The sequence below is a fragment of the Pan paniscus genome, chromosome 5 (genome assembly GCF_029289425.2).
Source record: "Pan paniscus chromosome 5, NHGRI_mPanPan1-v2.0_pri, whole genome shotgun sequence".
NCBI classification, from domain to species: Eukaryota; Metazoa; Chordata; class Mammalia; order Primates; family Hominidae; genus Pan; species Pan paniscus.
In genome coordinates this window covers 167,327,243-167,355,176 of record NC_073254.2, presented here as the reverse complement: position 1 = coordinate 167,355,176, position 27,934 = coordinate 167,327,243, and the positions used below count along the sequence as shown (strand labels likewise).

Genomic DNA, 27,934 nt, shown 5'->3' with positions numbered 1-27,934 from the left:
CAACCTCCGCCTCCCGGGTTCAAGCAATTCTCCTGCCTCAGCCTCCTCAGTAGCTGGGATTACAGGCACCCGCCAACATGCCCGGCTAATTTTTTTGTACTTTTATGAGGGACGGGGTTTACCATGTTGGACAGGCTGGTCTCGAACTCTTGACCTCAAGTGATCCACCCACCTCGGCCTCCCAAAGTACTAGGATTACAGGCATGAGCCACTGCGCCTGGCCGTTTATCTTTCAATTTTTATGACTTCTGGGGAATATACTCGCTTCAGGTCTGTTTAGCCAACCTCCTTGATGGCAAGACCACTACAAGAAGTAGACCCATCTCTGGAGAACCTCTAGTCAATTGGTCCTCCTGGCTTGTACTCTGTACACTGGTATAACTTTGTGATGATGGGGTTGTAGACTTTGTCCAACAATTTTATGATGTTCATATTTCTAATTCTCAGGAGTCCCAGAATCACTTATGAAACTCATTTACCCAGCTAGCTCGTTTCACTGTACTTATCAAGAAACTTCTGTTCATGTCTTGAAGTTACTCATCTTCTATTGTGACCTTCAAACTGAAAGCATGCAATCTGGATGAGTTATTGAAAGACACATTGTTTCTGTTTTCTTCTTCCACTGTGTATTCTTCAACCCTTGCCTCTGGCAGAAGGTTTCTTCAGTCTGAGGAAAACTAGTCTCAGAGAGTGTAGGCAGGTTGTTAAGGTGGGTCATTGCTCTCTTCTTATAAACCTGAATAAGGACATCAAACTGTCTGATTGTATAAACAGTAAAGAGCTGCATTTGTTTAGTAGGAATGACGAAGTTATACCTGATCACAATAATTATGTCTGCAATGCAAATTTCAATACCAAGAAAAGATGTATGATGTCGAAGAGAAGCAAATTAAACAGATGTTTTGTAATTTCCCTTTAGTTTTTCTACCCACTGTGTCCACATCTTTTTTCTAAACAGGCGTTCTTGAAAGAAAAACGGAACTATAACTTCACTTTTTAGAATCTGAAATTTATAGTAAAAAATAACGTAAAGGTAAAAGGTAAAAAGAACTATGACTGATGAAGCTGTCATAAAAGCAAGTTGATTTTTGTTTATACTGAGAGTTTCAACAATTAGAATAAAATGACAATATTACTTTTGTCACCACAGGCAGAGATCCAACACTACTCTCTTGAAAGGGATAATGTTGGAATGTATTTGTGTTAAATAAAACAACTGAGATAGTAAAGGAATTAAAACTCAAGTTTGCAGGATATAGTAAGGAATCCAAGAAGAAAAGTGGAACCAAGAAGTAGAAACTCTCTTGTCACGTATCGTATGTATTTTAGTAGCCATTAGAACTAATAATACCAATGTCTATCTCCCATGCTAAAACATCCCAGGAGTTCAGAAACAGAATTTATCTTGTAAACGCTCTATATATGTCTGTTTCCAGCATTTAGTGTGTGTTTAATAAACACAATGAATAAATAATTGCAATGAATAAATGAACCAAAACTGTCATTGGAATTTTACTTATATAGAATGATGAATTTCTTCACAAATGAAAAGAAATAAAGTGAAAAAGAGGGCAAATTAAATACAGACCTGTTCATCAAAAAGACGACTTCTGGAAATACCCATAGAATCTATATCTATTACCTGAAATAGAGGTAAATCTTCAAAGATATCAGTACTTGTCTAGTAAAGACTTGACCATACCAAGTTCTTTTCATTCTTGAACTCCCAGAGCTTTTGTCTTCAATTTTTTTCCTGACCCATCTGCTTTCCAAGCATTCATAAAACTTAATGTCTAAATAACATCATAATTAAACTCTTTGCAACATCTCAAAGAGAATTCTGTACCGAATACAAGGTATTACATAAACCTAACACAGTAAGTGTTATGGAATGAATTGTATCCTTGCAAAATTCATATATAGAAGCCCTAAGCCCCAGTTCCTCTACTATACTAGGAGACAGGCCTTTAAAGAAGTGATTAAGTTAAAATGATGCCCTTAGGCTGGGCCCTAATCCAATTTGATTGGTTCTTATAAGAAGAAGAAATGTGGATACACAGATACCAGGGTTGTACTCTGCACAGAAACCCATGTCGGGATACAATGAGAATGCAGCTGTCTGCAAGCCAAGGAGAGAGGCATCAGAAGAAATCAAACCCACTGACACCTTGATCTTGGACTTCTAACCTCCCGAATTGTTTAAGCCTCCCAGTCTGTGGTATTTTGTGGTGGCTATCCTAACAAACTAATAAAATAAGTAATGACAGAACATAAATTGCCACATTTATAGTTTTGTTCAAATAATAGTTGACAAAGGTTTATTTCAGTAATGTGACTAACTCAGACTAATTTTCTTTATGCTAGGAAGCAAACTACAGTTTATTTCTAGAAAGGTCATTGCATATCCTTTTAATGTAAAAAAAGACAGTTCAATAGAGGGATAAGCACACATAGAGTAAGTACAGGAATATGAAACACAGACTTTCCAGCACATTTTATTAAGAAATTTGACAGAAAATACATTCAAAAATAAAATTTAAATTTAAATATACAATATGCCAATACTTTCCAATTTTTATTCATTCTAAAAAAGAAAAAATTTGTTAGTACTCAGACTCATATAATAATTTTGAAGTATCTGCCTATAAAATTTAGTTCTTGACCAATTAAGGGCAAGAAATAATTTTCTTCCAAAATAGAAAATATTAAAATCACCTGTAAAAATGGTATCACTGTACACTACTAATCATCCCTTTCAAACTGAGCGTCTCCTTTCAATAGCCATCTTGTGGATTGAATATAAAAGCTAAATTCTACAAATTCAATAGCCACGTTTCAGGTTGAATACTGGGGAATGTAAAGTAGAAATACCAGCACTATTTTGAGTTTTACAATGAATAAAATAATTTGATAACTTAAAATACGACTTAATATACAATTTTTCATTCATATGGCAACAAATCTAAATGAACCTTTGTGAATTTATTTTTTAACTTGTAGATACAAAAGAATCGAGAAGACACACAAGAAAAAGCAATCACATAAGAAAGAAAAGGCAGATAGTTGAGTATGAAGTGTGAAACATGCTATACATAGTAAAATAAGACTCAAGAAGCCTGGATTTCAGTCCTAAGTCACTACCATGGGGCATTACTTTGGATGTGTCACTTAACTTCTCTGACATTCAATTTCTTTTCTTGAAAAATAAAGGTGTTAGAACTGCTTTAAAATTGTGTGAGTTAATGAGTTAGTGATGTAGAATAAAACAACAAAGAGAAGACTTTAGTTATATTGGAACACTTTAAAAAAGGAATCACTGAGATTCATGTGTAAGAGAACTAATAAAAACAGCACTTGAAAGAACATTATTGTCATTTAAACTGAATTCAAAAATTATTCCAGTTTTTGCTAAGTAAGTTAACCCTTACCTAAATAATTATGCTAACTCAGAATTGGAGAGATAAAAGTAACCTTGGAAATATAATTTTCCCTCCATTAATAAATACCACATAAAAAAATACCTGGTATAGTGTCTAGAATTTAGGAGGTGCCCAATAAATGAAGCTATTATTTCTACTTGTTTTTGGCAAAGCACTCATTTAAGTAACCATAATTTTGAGTCATTATTTTTTATCCTTGGTATTATTTTCCCCTCACAACTTTATGTAACCAGAAGGAATTTGGTAATCATTCCTTCCATAAGAAAATTAGTAATAAAACTGGATATAGGCCAGGTCACAGACTATGGGTTCCAGCTAGAAATCTACTTTTAGCATGAAACAAAACCATAATGAAATAGAATAATCTTTAGAAAAGGTTAATCATGTAGTTTCAAATTTATCAAACAATGCTAGCATGTAGGCTGTATTTTATTCATAAGGATATCATGAAAAATTTGATTCATACATTAACAAAGATATGCATTGTAGGACTATTTTATATAAATTAAAAATAACAAAAAGCTTTGTGAAACTCTATACTTTCAAATTTTTGTAAAACAAATAACAAGTAAATAAAAAATTGATAACCTATCTTATTTTCTAAGTGATTTATAGCAGTACAGAAAAACTATGGATTTTGAAAATGTTGGTAATCAAGATTTTACTAATAAAAATTTATAAGGTATACACAGGCAAAACAAATTACCATATGCATACATACTACATGCATGAAGCTTTCTTTGTGGATGCTGCAATTACATTATATTCTGTTATGTTTTTGCTGTCAAACTCACAAGACTAAAACTATTTTTTTATAGGCTGCTCTTCTTATGCAAGATCAAGGTCATTGTCAGGATCATTCAACTGATTTTAGTTTTCAATAAGGAAATAAACTATGAAGCTAGGCTTTGGGTAGATGGGCTAGGGTACTCCAGAGTTTGCTCTAGTTATCCTTCCTTTGAGTCTAGTCTTTGAGGAAGGTAGACTTCCAGACACTATATTATACTTGAGTGATGGGTACCAAGATGGCATCCATGATCTGGCTCTAACACAGAACTTAATCTTTTTTTTCCAGATTATTGTGTAGATAGAACAGGGCCATAACCAAATTATCTGGTTATTAATCACACCATGAATTTGCTTTTGAATCCTTTAGTTTTCTGTAAATTGTATTAAGAGATAACATAGCACAGTGTTTAAGAGGACAGACCATGGAGTGGGGCTACCTGGGTGTAAATCCTGCTCTCATTTATTAGCTGTGTACCAACAAATACATTACTTATATTCAGTTTCCTTATCTGTAAAACAGGGAAACAGTAGTAACTAACCCACTGGGATTATTGTGTGGATTGATAAAAATTATTTATAAAAAGCTGGCACATGCCAGAAAAATTATAAGATAAAGGCTAAATACATTCAAAAAGCTTATCATTATAGTCTCAGCTATCTCAGCTGTACTGTCAGGCGGTTAAAAAAAAAAAAAAGGCAGGGTGATTGATTTCCCATGCTTGGGTTAACCATTAAATTGTGACTGCCATCCTGAACCACCCACCCACAACACACCCACACACACCCACACACACAAATTGACACCAGCAGCAGTTACTCTCGAAGAACAGGTAAAACTCAGGGGCAAACTTTCAGGGCCAAGCTATTTACTCACCTTCCACACAAGGTGGGTCTTTTACTAGTGCAACCCTGGAGGTACTAATTCTTACGTTTTCCCAGCCACTGTATAACTACCTATAAGTTGAAGCTATAAATGCTTGTATATTGAGGAAGAAGAGGTGGTAAGTTCATGAGGTTCAGGATACTTCATAGCAGGTACCAGATCGGATGATAAGGTGAGTTCAGAATGCTCAAGAAGTCCTAATACTTTTGACACCACAGCTTCATGCACAAAATACCAGTCTTGACAGGGAGGTCCTCAGAAGATCTATGAGCTTTTTCCCAATGTTTCATTGACATTTTATGTTTTTCAATAGCATATTTTACGCTAATTCTTATAACAAAACTAAATACTAATGTAGGGAGATAAACTAATGTGTTAGTTTTTCAAATGCAAAAAAACTTTACAGTCTAAAATGGGGCAGTCTCCCTTTGAAAGAAGAAAAAAAAGTGACACTAACTTTCCTTCTGTATACCCAAATCTTGTGATTTAAAAAAACACACTGAAAGGTTCAAACAAAGCCGAAGGATATAACAATGCTTCCTGAGGTTTAAAAATAATTATGCATAACTGTACTACCAAAATTTTGAAAAGCTGAATGAAGTTAACATAATATGCTTTCCCCAAAATATATAACTACAGAAACTGGTGTGACAAAAAGTAAAACTCACCAATAAGAAAAATAAAGCAAGAATGTCATCAAAGAACTATCCTTCCAATAACATTATCAACACTGATAAATTTTCTAATGTAGTCTTTCAAATAGTCAAGCTCAAGTATTACATGTTACATATTCTATTTAAAACACAGAAAAAATGGGAAGGTAGTCAGTACATTTAATAAATAGAACCCCAGCACAAAATATAAGACAGAAAAATTGTTTTTAAAAATTTAATTATGTACAAAGTCCCTTTCATGCAAGGTAAAATCCCTAGGTAATTTAATTCTTAAAGTTGTTTAGTAAAATGTAAGTAGGAAAATCTTTTCTTTTTGCATAATATGACAACAAAAGAACCTCTAATGTACTACTAAGACAGAATACACAATAAATGAAATTGGTTAAAGACTATTGTGCCATAGTGCTAGTACATAATTACAGTGATTTAACTATTACCAAAAGAGTCACTAAAACCCCACAAATACAAAGATAAATAATTGATTCTCCATAAATGAAGAGCCCTTTGCCCAAGAATAAACCACCTTATTTAAAAAATGACAAGGGGCTAACAGTCAGCCACCGTTAATATGACTAAACAGGGTTCAATTTATAAAATACAGACAACATGGATGTTACTTCTAAGAATTTTTGAAAATTTAAGCATATCTAAAACATTATCAGTTGAGAAAAAGTAAAACTATTCCATCTGCCTAGAAATTCCTCTAATTTGACTGAATTCAAAGAATATGTGATAGAGGTTTTGGGAGGAAATAATACAATAACTGTATGATAAAAATTTAGAATTTAAATCAAAGATCAAATTTATCCTCTTTTTCTAAAAGTGTTTTTCAAGACTTTAAAAATCTTTGGAGAACATCTGAACTTTCGTGACCTTAAAACCCTAATTTGATTATGTCCTCAAAGTTTGATTATATATTTTGTTCCCTAATTTTAAACTTTGAGAACGTTGGACTGAGCAATTCATCTCAACATATATTCACAAAAACAATCACAAGAAGTAATGCATTTTTTACTTGCGGTGAGAGAGTAGGGGCAGTCCTAGAAAATTCCTATTTAACTTTGCCAAAGGCGGTACAGATTATAGACTAAAAGAGTCAATCTTTTAGAAAACCATTTCCTTGAAATACGGGGCCTTGAAAATATGAGAGAGACAGAATAAAGGTAGAAAAAACACAAATAAAACTATAAAGAAACCATTGCTTCAAAACTTCGGAGTATAAAATTGTGTTACTTACGGCATAAATTGAACCCTGCTTTATTTTAAAGTAAAGCAAAAATAAAATTAACAGAGAAATTCACACTGTAAGTCAGAGAAAGAACTGCAACCCAATTGAACTGATTTTTAATAATTATTGCCCCAATGAGTTTAGAAGAGACACAGCCCAAGAGATTATTTTTTAGCATAGGAACAACAAATTTACACAAAAATGCAATGCACTGGATAATTCTGGTGTTGGGTTAGCACTGCATATAGCAAGGATTAGAAACAAAATAGAAATTTCTATTTCCTACCTATATCATTGGCTACCATCTTGGAAAACTTTCTGCTTTTGGTCTTCACTGAAAACAATATTTTGATATAAAATGTCAAAATCTAGTCAAAGTAAACTAAATAAATTAAACATAAAAGAAAATACTTTAAAATCAAGATACTATACCCTTTTCTATAAAATTATTCATTTTTTGTTCATCATCTGAATTGTGTGGTGATGAAGAACCTACACAAATGAAGACAATGGAAGGAATAGGTACATGGTCAGTCATAAATACTGAGCTGTAACAAGAAAAATGTACAAATAAAAAATCTGGTAACTTTCAAAACAAGTTATCATGTTAGTGACCACAAGAAGAGACCATGTATAAGTAAATAACCGTTCTTATACTATTACAGTATAGTAATAAGTAGTGCAATATCTTTCATGGTAGACCCTGGTATATATACATATTAACTCTACAACAATTTGGCAAAATCTTGGTATATTAGATGTTAGAAAATATATTTAAAAAAACTATAAATAGTGTTTAACTGTTTCTTCCAAAAAATCTGGAATTCTTGATAGTATTAACTGAATAAGGTTTCTCTAGCAGAACCAAGATCTTGTACTATAAATTTGCTGGTAAAACTTGTTATTTTAGAGTTAGACTGACAGTTTAAAACTATATATTTTTAAACTATATATATAGTTTAAAACTATTCATTCTACTACATATCATAGAAATCTTTAAAATGTACAATAAGGGATCTTTAAAATAGTGAAGATAATACTTATATTTGTAGATATGTTCAAATGTCTACTTAAATTTATGGAGGTAAGAAATATTTGATTTTATTTTGGCTGTGACTCCCAATATTATCATATAATCTTACCTAATATTTCTTTAAGATTTTTTGGGTAATTTTTTCCTTAAAAACTTCTAATTTCTCATAGTATTTCTTTAATTTATAACATATCTTTTATTATATATGTGATCTCAAGTAGTATTTTGGTTTATCACGTTTGGACATCTCTTCTTTAAAGGCACATCTCAATACCTCATCCATTCAATTTTTCACAGTCTCCTCAGCTATAAATCACTTCTCCTCCTTTGAGTTCCCTTAATGTTTTATCTATATATTTCTCATATGATGCTAACCACTTAATACCGTATTATTTTAGATTTATGCACATACGACCTTCCTCACTGGAATGAACTTCCAAAAGGCAGGGCCCACATTTGATTCATTTTTGTATCCCTTTTGTGATTAGTGGAGTGTGTTACATGTAGAGTTCTCTAAGTATTTGCTGAATTCATAAAGCTTTTCTGCCAGGGGCAAATACCTACAATGTAATTGGAAGTAGATAAAAGGTTTTCTTTCTCTGCTTTAAAAATATCCCAGTAAAAGCACTGAATCTTAATGAATCAGCTCAAAATTTGACACCGCATATAACACTCTCCAGTAAAATTGTACTTCCCTCCCTCGGTCAAGTGGTGAATGTCCTTGACAGCTTTTCTCTGACCGAGTAAAACCTGCCAGCATTGGCAGAACCATTACTTTTATAGTGGTCTTAGAAGGTTACTTTTTTAAAGTCCATGTTATTTCTGTTAAACATCATTTACAGATCCTCATAAATCCCACTTCAATATCACACATGTAACACTGAGCTCAGTAACATTTCCAGGAACAGAAATACATATAGTTGTTTTTAATATAATTCTGAATTTAATTCTAAATAATGGTTATATATTATATATATTTTAAAATATCACTATCTCTACAAAATAGCCACATGAATGTACAAAAATGTATTATTGATACTAATTTTGATATATTTCATATCAAAGCAATAGCAGGATAACATATCTATACATAATAAAATTAGAAAAATATTTCATATTTTCAAATACCAAGAAGGCAACATAGGCTGTAATGTAAACAAAACAAGGAGGTTTACTTTTCTTCTAACTAAAAATACTTACTACTGATTGTTATAACTTCTGTGACAGCTCATGCAAAAGCTCCAAAATAGTTTTCTGCTTATCCTATTTGAATATATTTACTAAATTTCTACAATAAAACACAGATAATATCTACAGCTTATTGTTTTTTCATGATTTCATTTAAATCATGAATGCACTTGAAGGCACCGTTTACATCATGGTATGTGTGGCCCTGGGTTTTCTTCAGCTTGAAATAACCTAACAGTTTAAAAATTTATTTTAACATGACTTCTTCTGTGTGTGTGTGTGTGTATGTATGTATATATATATATCTTTGCATGCAGTACTAAAAAATTTCCAATAATACTAAAGTGTTCAGTGAAGCAATATAAGTTCTTTGATGTAAAGATCAAATGAAAGTCTTTCCCTTCATTTGTTCAGGATGCATCTGTTCAGTAGGCAGAATTAACTTTCTCTATTGGGGGACCACTGGTTTACGTAAAAATAAATGAAAAGGGCAAACTATATGCATTACATGGATTTTTCTCATGATGATTTCTGAAGATAGCTTTGATTTTAATTAACTAAACAGCTGAGATCACAAATCTTGATTATGAGATTTAAAAGGTTTTCTAAAAAGTTTCCCTTCATATATGAATTATTTTAAATTAACTTACTGGTTTTGATAAAGGCATATGGCTACTTTATATTTCTATATTGGTCTTCTACTTAATATTTACAAGAGACTCATTTTAATTCCCAATCAATTTATACATTTCTTCTTTTCCCATAAATACCAACTTGTTTTATATTAGCTATATCGGTTTTAATAATCTATAATGCATCACTCAACTATTTTACCTCTTTATATCATTCTCATTGTGGAAACTATTTGAGGCTTGTAATTTAATTACTAATTTTTATGTTTTTTAAAACATGATCCCCTTGTGGTTCTTTTGATTCACTTCAAATTCATCCCATCTGTTATTCTTTTTTGACCACCGCGAAGTAGTAGAATTTGCATGTGTTGGCCAAAGGGGTAATAATAAATTATTTCTTTATTTTCCTATTAGAATGTTAACAGGAATGAAGGTTAAAAAAAGTTACAAATATACAGAGTAAGACAATTAACCCATAATAGATGGCAAAAATTACTATTAACAATTTTTACATGGACAAGTTGAGAAAGACACACACAAGCTATAAAAATGCAGTGTCAAAATTATTTATATTAGTTTTCCAGAATATTACTCTAGTTTCTACTGTAACGCTCTTACTAGTTGTGCATAACTGCTATCTCCTGCTATCTGAAACAACTATTCCCTATTAAAGTTTGACTTTTTGTAAAAAAACAGTATTTCCTGATATGTAGAAACCGACATAATGTCTCAGAGAATTCCTATGTTTTTCAGAACATAATCAAAGACTAAACAAAGGTTTCTATATCTAATGATAAGAATACATGATTTATCAATGATTTTTTAAAGTCGCAATTTTTACTTTGCATTTCAAACATGCTGAGATAGAAACAATGAAATATCTAAGGACATATGAACTTCTCTATTACTTTCCTTTTCACATGGACCAAAGAGCAAAATATATTTGAAAATGCTGAACCATGTTTGAGTTTCTCTGTTTTGAGAATTTACAGGGTTTTTAACCTTTATTTACTTTTTCTTTTTTTCTTTTTTTTTTTTTTTTTTTTTTTTTTGAGACGGAGTCTCGCTGTCACCCAGGCTGGAGTGCAGTGGCGCGATCTCGGCTCACTGCAGGCTCCGCCCCCCGGGGTTCACGCCATTCTCCTGCCTCAGCCTCCCGAGTAGCTGGGACTACAGGCGCCTGCTACCTCGCCCGGCTACTTTTTATATTCATATACTTAGATTTAAATATATACTTATCTACAAATATCACGTTTATTTCAAAGGGCTAGATGTATCCACTTTTTGAAAGTCTGGCCTAGGATAAAAAGGAATACTAATTTATTTGGGCTGAATCTTATTAAAACCCATCTCCCATGGTATTTAATATATTTAAGTGTAATATATCACATGTTCCATGTCCAAATTGTTCACCCTGGCTTATATCCTTAACATACTGACAAATGCATTTACCGATTTTGGGGAAGATGAGAAGGTCAGAACATTATTTTATGTAGTTAGAAGAAAAGTAAGAACTAAAAGATATTACAATTCTAAATTCCAAATTCAGAAATAAACAGTCCTAGGAGACAGAAAACAGCTCCTGCTTCATATTATTCATTCAAACTTAATTCTACCAATGTTAAACCTTATTAGGTAATAATTATGTGACCAATTCCTCCATATGTTTTATTAGTTTAATGAATAAATTTAAATATGAAGTTTAAAGAACAAGAAAGTCAGAAAATGCATAGGTACATTTTAACTTTAAGAAATAATCGACTAGTTAGTATCAGGAAAATGCAATTGTAAAAGGCAAACATAAAAGCTTTTGCAGTCTTAGATATAATAAAATATTACACTAAAATGTGAGGGAGTAAAACAAAATACCCTTCTCAATATTTCCCATTCTTACAATTGTTTCTGATGTAGTATACCAGCTATGGAAGGATCAAAACCTGTCTTAACAACAGTGTTACTTATGCTAAGAATGATCTCTTCACTAGAAAACTGGTGAATAATATTAACTTTATGAAGGATTAGAAAAGGATCAATCCACCAAAATAAAATAAATTCAAGATCTTCTTAATTTTAAGAGGTCTCCAAAGATAATAAAAATAATATTCTTTTGAAATGTTAATATACACACAGGTTACATAAAGACCCATTTATAGATAAGAAATGAGAACTGCTTTAATACAGCTATAAATATATCAGAAACTATTTTCATCATAAATAAAAATACATACAACTAGTCTATAATTATTCTAATTGTCTACACTCATGATTAGATTATAAGTGTTAAACATTTTTCATAACATTTAAAGATTGTAGATAACTAAGACATTTGATCCAATGGCAAGGAGTAAAATATATTTTCTCTAAAAAAGGTGTAAATATAAGAACATTAAATAAACAATTACATGATTCTCAGCAGGTAAAGTTTTGGATTTTTATTTAGCACAAGCTACATTTCTTTCCACTTAATCAGAATTCAAAGAATGCAGTTAAGATTTTAAGACTAAATACATGACACAAAAGTTTTCGTAGATGTATTTTAAATGCATATCTATCAAAATGTACACTAGTATGCTATCTTGGATTTTGTAGAATCATAATTATTAATGAAATAAAAAAAAAACAAATTACCAGAGGTTGGAGATTTGCAGCGATCCTCTGGAACAACAGTCCCTTCACTAATATCACACAGACCGGCTACAAAACAAAAACAAAAAACAAATCAACCCATACATTTATGTAAGTGCAGTTTTGTCTTTTATTTATAGTACACATTTAACTATTGTCCATTTAAAAGAACCCAATAAATTAACAGACTGTGGTACTGATACCATGCACATTGGGTTTGAGATAGAAACATTTTATATTAAAATACCTCAAACTAATACAGCACTCATCAGTTAAAACAAATAAAAATATAATCTATGATAAAATACAAAGTAAACAATATGTTATAAATTTGCCTGGTGATTGACGTTATAAAAACCCCTGCAAATTGTCTAAACATTATAAATAAACAAAAACACATCAAGAGTTTGGACTAGCTGGGCAAGGAGTTACATGTCCAAGCCTCAGAAGTCAGGTGTCACATCGATGAACAGGATGTGTATGTATCACCAGTATCTGCTTTTCTATTACTTTGGTAAAAGACATGATGTCACATTTCCAACAGTCACTGAGAAAGCTTTCAAAGTAACATTTCCTGAGAACATGAGTACTGAATTCAGCTTCTAAGAAAAGTTTCCCATTTTGAGGCACATATTAGCTTTTTTCATTAGATAAGAAGTTCTTGAATGAGAATTAGTCATATTTTTTGTTTGTTTTTTAAGACGGAGTTTCCCTCTGTCGCCCAGGCTGGAGTGCAGTGGTGCAATTTCGGCTCACCACAACCTGCGCATCCTGGGTTCAGGCGATTCTCCTGCCTCGGCCTCCCAAGTAGCTGGGACTACAGATGCGCCCCACCATGCCTGGCTAATTTTTTCGTATTTTTAGTAGGGATGGGGTTTCACCATGTTGGCCAGGTTGGTCTCGAACTCCTGACTTCCAGTGATCCACCCACCTAGGCCTCCCAAAGTGCTGGGATTACAGGTGTGAGCCACCATGCCCAGCCTGAGAATTAGTAGTTTTAAAAAAAATCTTCATCAAACTAATGGTCCTGGAAGAAAACCTGGTTTTTACAGTTCTAAGATGATAGATGTAATTATAGGTATGCATTTAATCTTTGACAAAATATTTGTTTATATACACGTACTCTTTATTGATAGAACACTAAGAGGATCTCTAAACAGTAGTGAGAACACACTCTAGTTTTATGACGTGACTAGTACTGAATAAAAATGGTCAAATTTGAAATTTTACCCCCTTGGTATTTTTGTCAACTGCTACTAAAGATTATACTTAGGGGAAACCACTTTGAGGTTTGAGTTGAGGGTCCTTATGATATAATAATTACTGAACTTACTGACTAAAAAAGTTCTTAAACTTATATGATATAGTTATCATTCTTAAAAAGGCTTAGGAAGAAACATTTAGGAGTTGAATTACAGAATGTGGATAGAGAGGATTTAGTTTAGATATTAAATTAAACAACTGTTAAATAAGCTAAAAATCCATTCAGTGCCTTCATCTCACTCAGGGTAAAAGTCAAAGTCCAACCCTACTTGGTTGGGTGATGTAGATGATCCTACAGTATACTGTATCCTGTTACCTCTCAGACTATCTGCTGCTTTCACTGACTTGCCCACCACTGGTACTCTCTCTTCTCCAGCCACACTGACTCCTCATTGTTCCTTGAACTCACCAGGTGTACTGCTTCAGAGAAAATTGTGCTTGTTCTCTTGTATGAAATGTTTTTTGTTTGACTGACTCTTTTCCCAGACATCCTCATGGATAATAGCTCTCTCACGTCCTTTAAACCTGAAATCATCTAGACACTCTATTTTATTTTAAATTTAACACTCCATCATTGATATTTCAAATCCTCCTTCAAGTACTTTTCCCCTCGGCACTATTAATGTAATCTACTGTATATTACTTATCTTCTTAAGTGTGTGTCTCTTTCAGTTGAACATGAGTTCCATGAGGGTAGAGAATTTTGTCTGTTTTGCTGCCTATAATGGTGCATAGCACATGGAAGCCTCAATATCTGTTGAATGGTTGAGTGAATACATGTGAAAGAATTTCATAGCATGTAACTTAATCCATCCCCTCTGTTACTGCCAGAATCCCTTCAACAAATATTCCTAGCAATACAGCTACCTAGGCTCTGTTCAAACCTATCTCACTCAACCCAATTAGCTAAGTGGTCTTAAGTGACATTTACTGAATACTTACTATGTACCAGATATGGTTTTAAGTGCTTAATTCATTTAACCCTAACAGCAGCAAATGAAGTAGATAGTATTATTCTCATTTCACAGAAGAAGAAACTGAGGCACTGAGTGTTGTAGGCATTTTATATAGGAACAAAAACCTAATTACTTATAGAAATGGTCCACTTAATTGCCACTCTTAGAGTTCTGTGTTTTTTTTTTACTGGTAGAAAAGCTCTGCATGCTTTAGGACAAAATCTGCTTTTTATAATGCCCTGATTTAAAAATGAGGGGAAAATACAACATAAACATAGAACTGTAATTTTAACTGTTCTAAACTTCTCACATTAATATATTCAGCAGTTCTGCCACATTACTGGCACATACGAAGTTGTGGTCAACAATAACAAAACAACCACCTGAATGCCAGCAATGTTCACTCACATGATTAGGTATGCCACATGTGTCCTCTCACTTAATAATCACACCAACTTTATGAGGGAGTCACCACCTTCATTTTATAAATGAGGACACTGAGCTTCAGAGAAATATCCTTTCTAGTATCACAAACTTTTAAAAAGAGCAGAGATTTAAACTTAGATGTGCTTAAACAAAATCTCCAATTATGTTTCACTGTGTTTTCTGTTCTATATGTAAACAATCAATCTTTATAACCTAAACTCAGGACTCAACATGTATTGCTGATAAATCTCATTTCTTTGGTTTAAATTTACTGTTTCTACCTATAAATTATCTTTTTGAGTTGTTACTCTGCCATCAAATGCAACACCTACCTCCCCCTTAAACAGTGACCCTTCTTATAAGCATATCTTCTCTTTCCAAAGTCCAGACAGGAAGCTACATTTACTATTTAAAATATTCAACAAAACATAATCCTATGTTATTCAACACAATATATCCGTTAACTGAGGCACACTACATCAAGGTAATTAGACTACACATTAATCCAGTACCATGGTTTAATTGAGAGGGCTGGCAAATGTTTTCTGTAAAGATCCAAGTAATAAATAGTTCAGGCTTTTTCAGCCAAAACCAAATATTCAGCTGTTCTGTTGCAGCACAAAAGCAGCTATAGACAACACATAACAAATAAACATGGTATTTTTCCAATAAAACTGTATTTACAAAATCAGGCACTAGGCTGGGTTTGGCCTACAGACAATAGTTTGCTGACTCTTGATTTAAGCAATCTTTCCATCATTAAACTGAACTAGGTATTTAGGTCACTTCTACCTGTCTGGTTCACAAAAGTACCGTAAAAGTAATTATCAATACCTCATTAACTTCAGGCAACATTATGTCAACAGGCTGCCATAAGTCATCAATGTAGTTACCAGATTAAAAAAGTAAAATTGATTTTGCTACAACTTACTTTTAGTGAACTTCTGCTGACTTCTATTGATCATTTCTATTTTCTATATGCACATAGCAACTCATTCTAGAATTCTGACTAATTAGTGCCTCAAATCAGCTGAAATGTAAAATGTTTGACCTTCACCAACTGGGGATCCCTTTTAAATTCACCAATTATCTTGATATTCTTTTTATTATTGCTTGGTCTGCCTCATTTACATAAAGGAACTTAGGATTTAGTTTCTCTTTATTATTATAATAGCTTTCATACTTTCCAGAGAGAAAAATGATTCTTCTTAATGCAGCACTCAAAGTTACTTAGTTCTGCTTTCTACTAATATACACACAATCATTAGTATATTTAATATACACACAATCATTAGTAGTTTTATCATTCTACTGAATGATAAAATGACCAGCAAAACAATATATATATTATCCTACAGTTCATTTTTAGTAGAATCAGATTTTTAGCAGATATATGGGTAGCTGAAATACTTCATTACTGTTTGTCCTTGTGACAGTTTTAGAATTTTTATTACGAAAACACAGCCTATATTTTACTCAATAATGCAACTGTATTGTAATACAGCTATGACACATTTAAACTTAGCCTAAACAGTTTTGTCTTAAAATTCATGTGAACTACATTCTTTATAAAAATATATCAGCATCTATTTGTAGCAAAACAAAAAAAATTCTCCAAACTGTTCTTTTAAAAAAGCCTGAAGAGGCCGGGCGCGGTGGCTCACGCCTGTAATCCCAGCACTTTGGGAGGCCGAGGCGGGCGGATCACGAGGTCAGGAGATCGAGACCATCCTGGCTAACACGGTGAAACCCCGTCTCTACTAAAAATACAAAAAAAATTAGCCGGGCGTGGTAGCGGGCGCCTGTAGTCCCAGCTACTCGGGAGGCTGAGGCAGGAGAATGGCGTGAACCCGGGAGGCGGAGCTTGCAGTGAGCCAAGACAGCGCCACTGCACTCCAGCCTGGGCGAAAGAGCGAGACTCCGTCTCAAAAAAAAAAAAAAAAAAAAAGCCTGAAGAACAAATTGATGATATTTGGTCTACACCTAAGAATATGTTATATATAAAATACATGTGTTAGGAAGAATATTATTTTTTACATTATGACAAAGAATTTTTATACCAATCATTCTATATTTAATTTTATTTCAAATATTTATAAATTTGGGGGGATCAGAGTCAGAAATATTCTTAAGATGTTATTTTAAAACATACTTTAATATAATTTTAATTTTTATTTAAAACACAACCCTAAATATTGACAAAGCGAGACGTAACAATGAGTAAATATCTTAAACTAATAAAGAAAAACTCAAATAGTTCTCCTGTGCCTAAATAGCTAATTCTTCAATAACAAAATAAAGCAAATAATAATATAAATATAATATAAAAATAATATAAATAAAATATAAATTTTAAAAAGTATTTTTAAAATTAGATGGTAAAAATCAGTCTCTATCCTTGGATAAATCGAGGCATTTAATTTCTAGCAATTTTACATAAGCTAGTATAAGGTATAATGGAGAAAAGGGGTTAATTTTATGGATAGTGAAATTTTTACCACATTTGTAAAATAAACTAAAGGTTTTATCTTCAAAAAATATTTCTTCTCTATCATGATAATTTTCTAACATTCTAGCATTAAATATTAGTATCTTGGCTTTACAAAGAAATAGAATTGGGGCACAAGTATTTAAATAGCTGTTTTCATATACATGTCATGAGATGAATCTAAGTAATGAGTACAGTGTTTTAGACATAGAATGTTTTAATAAGCTCTTTTAAAAATGAACACAAAAACTCCCAATGATTTTACAAAGAACAAACATGCCAAGGCATAAATGACTTACTTAAAAAAGAAGAACGTAGTTTTTTCATAGATTCAGAATATAAGCTAGAAAGGCCGCACATGCAAGAAGTCACAATCAGCACACCTTAGTGAAGCAATGAAAAGCGGAAGAAATAAAAGGAGACAAAAATACTAGAATGGTATGGTTGGGACAACAATCTCTGCTGAAGATATTACATGACAAAATGATCACATTAAAAAAAAATGGAAAAACAAAACTTTGGAAAGAAAAATTCAATCATCAAGCCAAAGTAACAGAAAGGTCTATATCCCCTCATTTTTCCCCCCATGAATTGTAAAATTTGCAGTATTAGTTAATAATGTACCGAACACAACTGAAAAATGATTTGCAGGATGAATTTTAATTCAGAGGGGACTGAGTTAGGAAGTACAGACCAGAGCTTCCCAAACGGTGTTTCAATACACACTGGTATTCTGCAAATGAGTTAAGTATGCCTCAAATAGGTTGCCCTCAATCTCTGGTCCAGCTGGGCAGGACAGGCCCTGGGGAAACTGGATCCTGCAGGCCAGTTACAACTGGAAGTCTCATTAGTGTACCCTGTGTGCCATATATCAAATGCCATCTTTTTGTGTGTGTCATGAAATAAAAAAAGGGCAAGAAGTACTGGTATATATAGCTAAGTATACATGTGTACCTTGAGGTATTACAGTAGAACATTTAAAATTAAGACTAATTACCTAGCAAACATAAAAGAACTCTATAAAGAGAATTCTCAATGAGTGTGGGCTTACATTTAATCAAAGCTATCTAAGAATGGTATATTTTCAAAGAAATAAAATTTACTTTTGCATTTTCCTTTTTTTCCCACATGGGAATGATTCCTTTGAATTAAATGGTTTAAACAATAAATCATTGGTCTTACAAAAACCAAACAATGAAAAGGAGCAAAAACTTACAAAGTAACTTTTTTTATATAATAATTATACAAATATTCCTGTCATTATATTTTAGCTGAAAAGTTTGATCCTGTGGTTCTTTCTCAATGTGCAATAAAATCCTAGAATATTAAAAAGAAAAACAGGCTGGGTGTGGTGCCTCAGGCCTGTAATCCCAGTACTTTGGGAGGCTGAGGCAGGTGATCGCTTGAGTCCAGGTGTTTGACACCAACCTGGGCAACATGACAAAACTCCATCTGTACAAAAAATACAAAAAACCAGCTGGGTATGGTGGCATGTGCCTATGGTCCCAGCTACTCAGAGGGCTGAGGTGGGAGGATCACCTGAGCCCAAGAGGTCAAGGCTGCAGTGAAGGCACTACTGCACACCAGTCTGGGTGACAGAGTGAGAACCTGTCTCAAAAAAAAAAGCAAAACCACAACTATAGAAAACAAAAATAAGACTCACAACTTTTGCTAGTTTTTGGCAGTTTATATATACAGACTAAATCGGGAAAGCTATTTACCTAACTATAATACTTATATTCACAAAAGTAAGCCAGCATTTACAGAAATCCTAAAGCTCAGGATTTTCTTTTCTTTTCTTTTTACCTCCTGAAGGCTGTCGAGATTTACGAGGAGATCGGGGTTCTCTCCGATAAGGATCATTAGAGCCATATAATTCAATAGTGCCCAGGTTGAGCAGCACTGCTTTCTGGAGGTAGTCAACCATAGCAATGCCATTGCAATTGCCAAAAACCACCCTGGGAATAGGAAAATAACAAACATTTTAGCACAAACAAATAATTCCAAGAAAATGTACTACAGTCTATAAGGCTGAAGAAAGAAGCATGGTGGGTCTTTCAGAAAATTCTTTGAAACAAAAGACAACTATAGGAACTGAAATACAGGTTACATATGCCTACTCATGGAACTGTTTAGATCTTCTGCAGACATTATTTAATATCACTAAATCAATCAACTGCATTATTTATAAAAATATTTGGCATAGGAGTTGAAACTTGATCAGAGATATAAATCTCTCACATCTCACAATGCAACATCTATTTTTCTACCTTGGGGGCATTTTGAGCTCTTCATGGGTGGGAGACATTCCCTTCTATTAGGAAAGTAGGAGATTATACTTTGGGGTAAGTTTTGGTAATCATTCAAGTCAAGAATAAAAAGTAGAAAGCATACATCTTGGAGGCCCTTTGGGGTGTTCTAAATACCTTCTCAATTATGAGTCAGGAACTATAAACCAATCAACTATGAATAAAGGAAATTTATTCTTTTAAGATCATTTAAGCCAGGAATGGAAAACTGACATGTATAGAGAGCTATGTAACTAAGTAAAAGAGGACATGTAAGCACCATGGTTACTTAAGATTGTATGGCACATCTAATGAGGAAAAGCTTCAACTCAGTTCCAGATGAAGCTGCCATGGAGAAACATGGACACGGCCACATAATCAGATTTTTAAGTTGGAGCTCTAAGTATGGATTTATATAGTCTTGGTAACTAATTAAAATTCTAAAAATACACAGAAAGGGCCAAACAAAATACAACTGTAAGCCTAGTGAGGTCTGTAATAGATTCCTTTGAAACTTCCTATTGGTTCTTTTTCTCATTTCCTATGTTTTCTTTATGGTTGTGGAAAATAAATATTTAAAAGAAGAAAGTTTGTGCTCTTACATTGTGTGGCAGCAAATAAAAGATATGAAAGAAGACTATCTCAGACTGTAGCCAGTGTTAGTTTGATGTACAGTTGTCCCTTGGTTTCTTCAGAAGCTTGGTTCCAGGACCCCCCACAGATACTAAAATCTGCGGATGTTCAAGTCCTCAATACAAAATGGCATAAAATTTGCATGTAACCAATGTACAGTCTCCCATATACTTTAAATCATCTTGAGATTATTTACATATACCTAATACAATGGAAATGCTATATAGTTTTTATATTGTATTAAAAAATTTTTTTAAATTGTTGTATTGTTTTTTGGTTATATTTTCTGAATATTTTTCATCTACAGTTGGTTGAATCCATGGATAAAATAGGTGGATAGAGAGGGCTAACTGTACAGCTGCAAGAGACAGAATAGGTGGTGGGAGCTACCAGCAAGAAAAAAAATGAATGAGTCCCTAGGGCTAGCATCAAGCAAGGAGACAATGAACTACACATGATAAATAGCTCTGGGACTGAACAGTTAGGAAGCAGTTTCTTACACTGCAGTGTTGATTTCTGAAACAAGAAAATAACAAATGCTTTATAAGTCTATCATATTGTAATAAAAATATGTATAATTAACACTATATGGCTGAAGGCATGAATTGATAAATAAAACAGTATACTATAGTATAAATGAATATTAATTATTGTCATGCTTTTACAATTTATACAAGTTAATTGGAAGTAGAAAGAAAAATTACACAACTACACTTCAACATTTACAAAAATCAGTTTTATAACAGTTTTCTGGGTTCATATTGTTAGATTTCCATTAAAGTAATTATTAATAAGAAAATTATTTCTGGGAATATATTTAGGAGAGGATATACTGACTTTAAAACTTCATCACAAATAATTTATTGGTCCATGAGGCATTTAACTTTACATCAGGAAATACTGCATGCATACCCAAAGTAAGTTATTCAGAATGAAATTATGTTCCAAATAAACAGTGAATTTCATCTGAAATCAAAATTACAGAATGCCATTTTAGGTGACGATATAACAAAGACCATCCTTTCTATTTTTAAAAACAAAATGACATATGGAATACTATGAAGAGACTTAGAAAAAAACGTAACTTATACTTACAGTCCATAGGAAGAATTGACTGCCAGGCTGGTTATTTGTTGTGGTGGTTCTCCACCCACCCAAACCAACTGAATAACTAGTTCTGTTTGATAACCTGGAGACTGTTTAAGTGGTGAGTTTTTAACTCTAAAATAAAAGAAAACATGGTATCTTTAAACCATTTTCAACTATTGGCCTATACGATTATAAATAACTTTTTATATGAAACGATACTAGATACTTAAATATATAAAAATCAGAATCCTGTTTTCTAGAAGCATTTAACCTAGTTGGAGGGACTAAGTACGTAATTAACAAAAATAACTCATATGCAAACTCTACATATAAAGTGGGGGAGGACAGCAGGGGTGAAGGAAAAGGAGAAAATAAGAGGTGAGGAGGAAGAAGAGGGAGAAAGGAAAGAAGGCAGGGAGGGCTGGGGAGAAAGATGAAGAGAAGCGGCAGTCCAAGGATTAAGAAGAGAAAAACAAATCAAGTTAGAAAAAAATGTAAGTTAGAAAAGCAGGTTTAAAAATGGCTGGGTGCAGTGGCTCACGCCTGTAATCCCAGCACTTTGGGAAGCCGAGAAGGGCGGATCACCTGAGGTCAGTTCAAGACCATCCTGGTTAACATGGTGAAACTCTGTCTCTACCAAAAATACAAAAATTAGCCTGGCGTGGTGGTGTGTGCCTGTAGTCCCAGCTACTCTGGAGGCTGAGGCAGGAGAATCGCTTGAACCCGGGAGGCAGAAGTTGCAGTGAGCCGAGATCGCGCCATTGTACTCCAGCCTGGGCAACAAGAGCGAAACTCTGTCTCAAAAAAAAAAAACAAAAAAAAACAAAAAAAACCCCACAAAACTTAAAAACATGAAGTAACATAACGAAAAACTGTCCAAAAACAAGTTTAAAAAATGAGTTAAAACAAATATGAGCAATTTATGTGTGTGTGTGTGCACCTACTTTCACTGTAAAACAAATCTACCTTGACTTTGAGGTGACAGTATTTTTGTTCGCAGAGACTCTTTTTTAATAATTGCTGGATAATGCTACAAAAAATGCTCTTGCAGAACACAGACAGAAAACCCATGTTCAAGGATTGATAAGTGTTAAGTTTGGCCACAGTGGTAGGAGTGTGTAGTAAAAGTGAGAAGACAGAAAGACAGGCCAGGGCCAGACTTTAGAGGGTCTTCAAGTCCTGTCCACAAAGGTTTGATGTTGGTAGAAAGAACTCTCAGCAAGGTGGACTTTGAGTACTGATTCTGTTACTCACCAGCTGTCTTTTCACCTAGAAAGTGGGACTATTACTACCTAGTCACAATGTGAGGAAATTGTGACTGCCTATGAAAAGTACTTTGTAGATGGTCAAATTAGACAAAGGTAATATATTTTCATTATTAAAGAATTAAGACAGGCTGGGTGCAGTGGCTCACACCTATAATCAGAGCACTTTGGGAGGCCGAGGTGGGCAGATCACTTAAGGTCAAGAGTTCGAGACCGGCCTGGCCAACATGGCGAAACCCCGTCTCTACTAAACATACAAAAATTACCCAGGTGTGGTGGTGAGCACCTGCAATCCCAGCTACTCGGGAGGCTGAGGCAGGAGAATCGCCTGAACCTGGGAGGCAGCGGTTGCAGTGGGCTGAGATGGCACCACTGCACTCCAGCCTGGGCGACAGAGTGAGATCTCCGTCTCCAAAAAAAAAAAGAAGAAAAAAAAAGAATAATTAAAGGCCAATGAAGGTTAATAAGAAATATCTGGGGAAGATTAATTTGGTGAACATAGGTAAGACGAAGTAGAACAGGGACACCAATTGGGAAGTTCCTGTGATTCTGATGTGAAACAAGAAAAAGGGAGATTGAAACACATTAATTGAGTAAGAACAGACAAGGCTTTACATTTCAGGAAGGCAGAAACCTTGCAGCTATTAATATTTTTAACACTGGCACAAAAGAGGTACTCAATATTTACTGAATGAATTGGAGGTTGAGTAGAGGTAGGGTAGAGGAAGAAAAGAAGAAACAGTGAATGTACAATCAGATAGAAGGAAGGGAGGGAGGGAGGGATAAAGAGGTAGTTTTAGGAGACCATGGGGTTAAGTTTGAGATGATGGTAGAGAACTACAAGTGAAACTAGTCAGCAGGTATGACTACCTATTCCCAAACCTTATGAATAGTTAAATCCATGCTGAACTAAACTTGTCATTAGGATTTTAGAAAGGAAGAGATAAAGAGGGGTTTAAAAGAGTGTGAGACCTTCTGAAACAATACCTGCTATACTTGTACCAGAAAACTTCAAGTGTACTTGAAAGACACATTTTTTTAAAAAATGTGAACAATTTTAGTGTGTGACTGCTTTTATTGTAAAAAAACTCTACTATGACTTTAAGTTAAAAACATTTTTGATTGCACAACTCTTTGCCTAGTAATTGCTGTAGCAAAACATATGCAAAGCCTGGTTACTTCAGCAATTCTTAAGGCTTCTGCCTTGAAATGACAGTGTGTGAGAGAACAGCAGGAAGACTACTCGATGTTGAATTTCCTGCCACCAAACTCAGAGGTAAGAACCCTTCTGAATTATTTAGTTGGTATTTCTAATGTGGAAGACCATGGCACCTCGTGTTTTGATGACATACATGCTAGGAAACAGCAAAAGTTGTTCAGACTTCAGGGTAAATGTGAATCACTGAGGGCACTGCTTATACGAATTGAGCTACAGTTCACTTCTGGCTGGTCAAGGTTTGCAAGGCAATGCATTCAGAACTCTACACTGGCTGATGCAAAATTTCTGAATTATTCTTAGGGAAATACCCACTAATCAGCTACAGCTCTCCATCTCAAGCGACAGAGTAACAACTGAGGCATTTCATTTCTTCCCAGAGTCAGCCTTGACACAGGAGTAGACTGAAGGGTCTGAGTGGTCTATCTTCTACTTCTATGAATTAGGTATAGAAGGTTAGGGTCAAGGAAGTGTCCTCCCTCCCTCTGGCATATTAAATGTGCACGACAAATTCTCAAGAGCAGAACCAGGCATTCCAGGGATAATTTTAGAAGTACATATATGGGCACATTTAAGATTTAAGTGACCAGGACACACAGAACTCATGGAATTCTTATTTTAGTTAGTATAAGGAAACAAAAAAACGTTCTTTAGTAAAAATAAAAAGGCAGCCAAACGTGATGCAAAATGGTAAAGGATGAGAAACCTAAGCCAAGAAATGAAAGCAGGTAAGTTACATTTTAAAAATATGAAATGGGAAGAGGGTGTTATGCTTTATTCTAAATGGTTATGGTATAATTTTAATGTTTTTAATATATTCAAGTTGATTTGTTTACTTTTTAAGGAAAAAGTTTTTTAGAGTTCCATAATTTGTACAAATGTATTTTAAATGTTAAAGTGATGCGTAGAGCCTCACAGTTTCAAAATGATTGTTTGAGCAAGTACCTTGCAAAGGGACAATAAAAATAATTCAAAAACATAAAATTTCATTGCTAAAAGAAACAAGTCAAACGGCTGCCTTTTCTTTTTTACCTCTTTTTTTTAAGAGACAGAATCTCACTCTGTCACCCTGGCTGGAGTGCAGCTATGATCATAGCTCACTGTGACCTTGAACTCCTGGGCTCAGGCAATCCTCCCACTTCAGCCTACAGGTGATGTCGCCACACCTGGCTAATTTTTTAAAAAACTTTATTGTAGAGATGGTATCTTACTATGTTAATCCAGACTGGTCTTGAACTCCTGGTCTCAATCAATCCCCTTCCTTGGTCTTAAACAGTTGCTTTTAAAATGTTTCTTCAAATAAACCAATTGTAAACAAAGGCATTTTATATGAAAAAAGCCTCAATATTATATTTTAACATCAATTTTTGTTGTACTTCTTACTTTAAGAAACTGGCCTCTAGGACTGTGGACTAAAACAATGTGAAGTTAATAAATACCTGCATTTATTTGAAGACTATTAAAAGAAAAAAATGAGGTATAAGTTGTTTGTGATTTTTAAAAAAATCACTAATATATAGATTTTAGACAAAAATGTCCAAAACTTGTACTTTATGTCTTTCACTAGCTTGTACAATATTCTACTAAAAGACTAGTTATCTCTCTCATGACTCTGTCTCCAAAAATTGGTCCTTTAGTAAGGTAATACTAGAGAATTATTATTACTAACAAATTAATTTTAAGATAATGGCTGAAGAAAAGGAAATAGTTATCATGCAATCCCTATGTTTACAATCTTCCCATGCGTTCTTGTTCTTGGGTTTTCTCTAAAATCCAGAAAAAGGATCAAAATAACCATAACTGTATCAATAGAGCCATTACTTTATGATATTTTTTACTATGATTTGTTTATATTTCTAATTTTAAAAATCAATACTTAAAATTTTAAGTAATGTTGTAATTTAAATGTATAACTTGATGTAACAATATATAACATTATCTATTAAAGTTAGTAAGAATTTGCATTTATGTGACCAGCCAAACCACCCCCCATGGCTGCCAAAAACAAAAATCAAGCATGTGTACACACACACACACAAACACACACACACACACACTCAAATTAGCAGGACTGCTTCTCCACATCTGTTGTATTTTCTTGAGTGTCAGTGGAACTCCTGGGCTTCTCTCTACCCTCTTTCTAACTCTATCCCAGGAATGGTAGAGTCCCTATGTAGCCGGTAAATATGGAAATAATTAATGTAGCCCTCTCATTTTCCCCTCAACCTGTGTTCATTTGGGAGCAAGTCTGCCCAGGGGATGCATTTTCTTTTCTGCTGCTGCAAAGGCAGTGTTCTTAATACTGCCACGACTGGGAGGATAAGGCTATCTCTGTATACAGGTCAGTCAGTACCAGGAAACCTACCTGGCTCTTGTGCTAGTTGGCATCTTTACCTTTGACAATAATTAAGGTGATATTTTTAGTCACCATCTGAAATTATTTTATTTCTTAATGTGTTAAGAATACAGATGGGGGCCAGACACAGTGGCTAACATCTGTAATCCCAGCACTTTGGGAGGCCGAGGCAGGCAGATTGCCTCCAAGTTTGAGACCACCCTGGGTAACATGCCGAAAACCCATCTCTATAAAAAACTACAAAATTAGCTGGGCATGGTGGTGTGCGCTTGTAGTCCCAGCTACATGGGAGGCTGAGTTGGGAGGACTGATTGAGCCCAGGAGGTCGTGGCTGCAGTGAGCTGTGATCACACCACTGTACTCCAGCATGGGCAACAGAGCGAGACCCTGTCTCTTTAAAAAAAAAAAAAAAAAGAATCCAGATAGGTAAAGAGAAGTATAATTACTGGGCTCCTTCGTAGATTCTAGTAAGCAATTACAGGTGACAGGACTCTGGCTGAATCTCCTATGTGTGTCTTTAAAGTCTGAACTGCTTCAAAGTTCCATCCATTTTATAAAACATACTGACAGGGCAGTTTACCTCTATCTGACACCAAACGCTACTTCCAAAAAGAACTGTCCCTTAATACATTAAGTCTCAAGATAAAATGAATTTATAAAGTTTTATTATACATGAGGTTAGTTGTTATAAAGTTTTATTATACATGAGGTTAGTCTACAAAAAACCAAAACAGAAGAAAAATTATTAAAGTAACTCAAAACAATGTAATTGCCTTATGCATCACTTGTCATATGCTCAAAGGTCTAAAGGACAGCTGTCATGTTATATTTTACTATTCATCTAGTGTTTTACTATCAGTGGTAATTTTAATACTACAATTTTGGACTTACTTTTGTTAACAGATAAATAATATTAAATGGAATAATTCCAGGCTAATCAAATTATAGGAGAAGAGTGGTTTGGGTAAGAGATTTAAAATTATTTATTTACATTATATAGTAATGTAAAAACTCAATGAAAAATAAAAGAGTTTTAATGACTGTTTTTTAAAAAACAACCCCCCCCCATTTTTTCTAGCTCTTGTCACCAGGTGGTCTACTATAACAATATACTGCTTATTAAAAATAATGTTACAAACATTTCTAAAGATCATATTTTGGTCTGTTACCCTGTGAGGGCAAGTAGTATTCAAAGCAAGTCTAGAACATCTTGACAGAAATGAAGGATGGTCACAAAGTTCTGAAGTGGTGTTAAGAAGACACAAACACCAACTTAAAAGAAGCTCCCTCTAGAAAACTGTGACAAAATCACGTTAAGTTGATTAAATTCAGTAAGTTAAAACAAATTGCCTATAAAAAATACCTAGAGTTCCACAGTGATATTCAAAAGGAAAAAAAACCATCAAATCAGTCATTAGTTATTTTAGGATTCAGAAAAAACTGTTAAGATGTTATTGCGTGT

The 27,934-nt window shown here is 33.8% G+C and overlaps 1 protein-coding gene across 4 annotated transcripts in view; it reads right to left on the bottom strand.

Annotated features, from left to right (window-relative positions):
* Nucleotides 1-27,934, bottom strand: part of STXBP5 (syntaxin binding protein 5) — a 185,933-nt gene that overhangs the window by 43,799 nt on the left and 114,200 nt on the right. For 2 of the 4 annotated variants that reach the window (XR_004672215.3, XM_034963050.3), the window contains exons 17-21: nucleotides 21,642-21,767; nucleotides 19,432-19,583; nucleotides 12,496-12,561; nucleotides 7,447-7,506; nucleotides 7,301-7,348 (exon numbers count right to left, since the gene is read on the bottom strand). Coding sequence is in view for 3 of the 4 variants with exons in the window: in XM_034963050.3 (XP_034818941.1) it covers nucleotides 7,301-7,348; nucleotides 7,447-7,506; nucleotides 12,496-12,561; nucleotides 19,432-19,583; nucleotides 21,642-21,767 (452 nt within the window). In the remaining variant the exon portion in view is untranslated. The remainder of the gene's footprint in view (nucleotides 1-7,300; nucleotides 7,349-7,446; nucleotides 7,507-12,495; nucleotides 12,562-19,431; nucleotides 19,584-21,641; nucleotides 21,768-27,934) is intronic. The other 2 variants (XM_034963051.3, XM_003811527.7) reach the window with 2 other exon arrangements.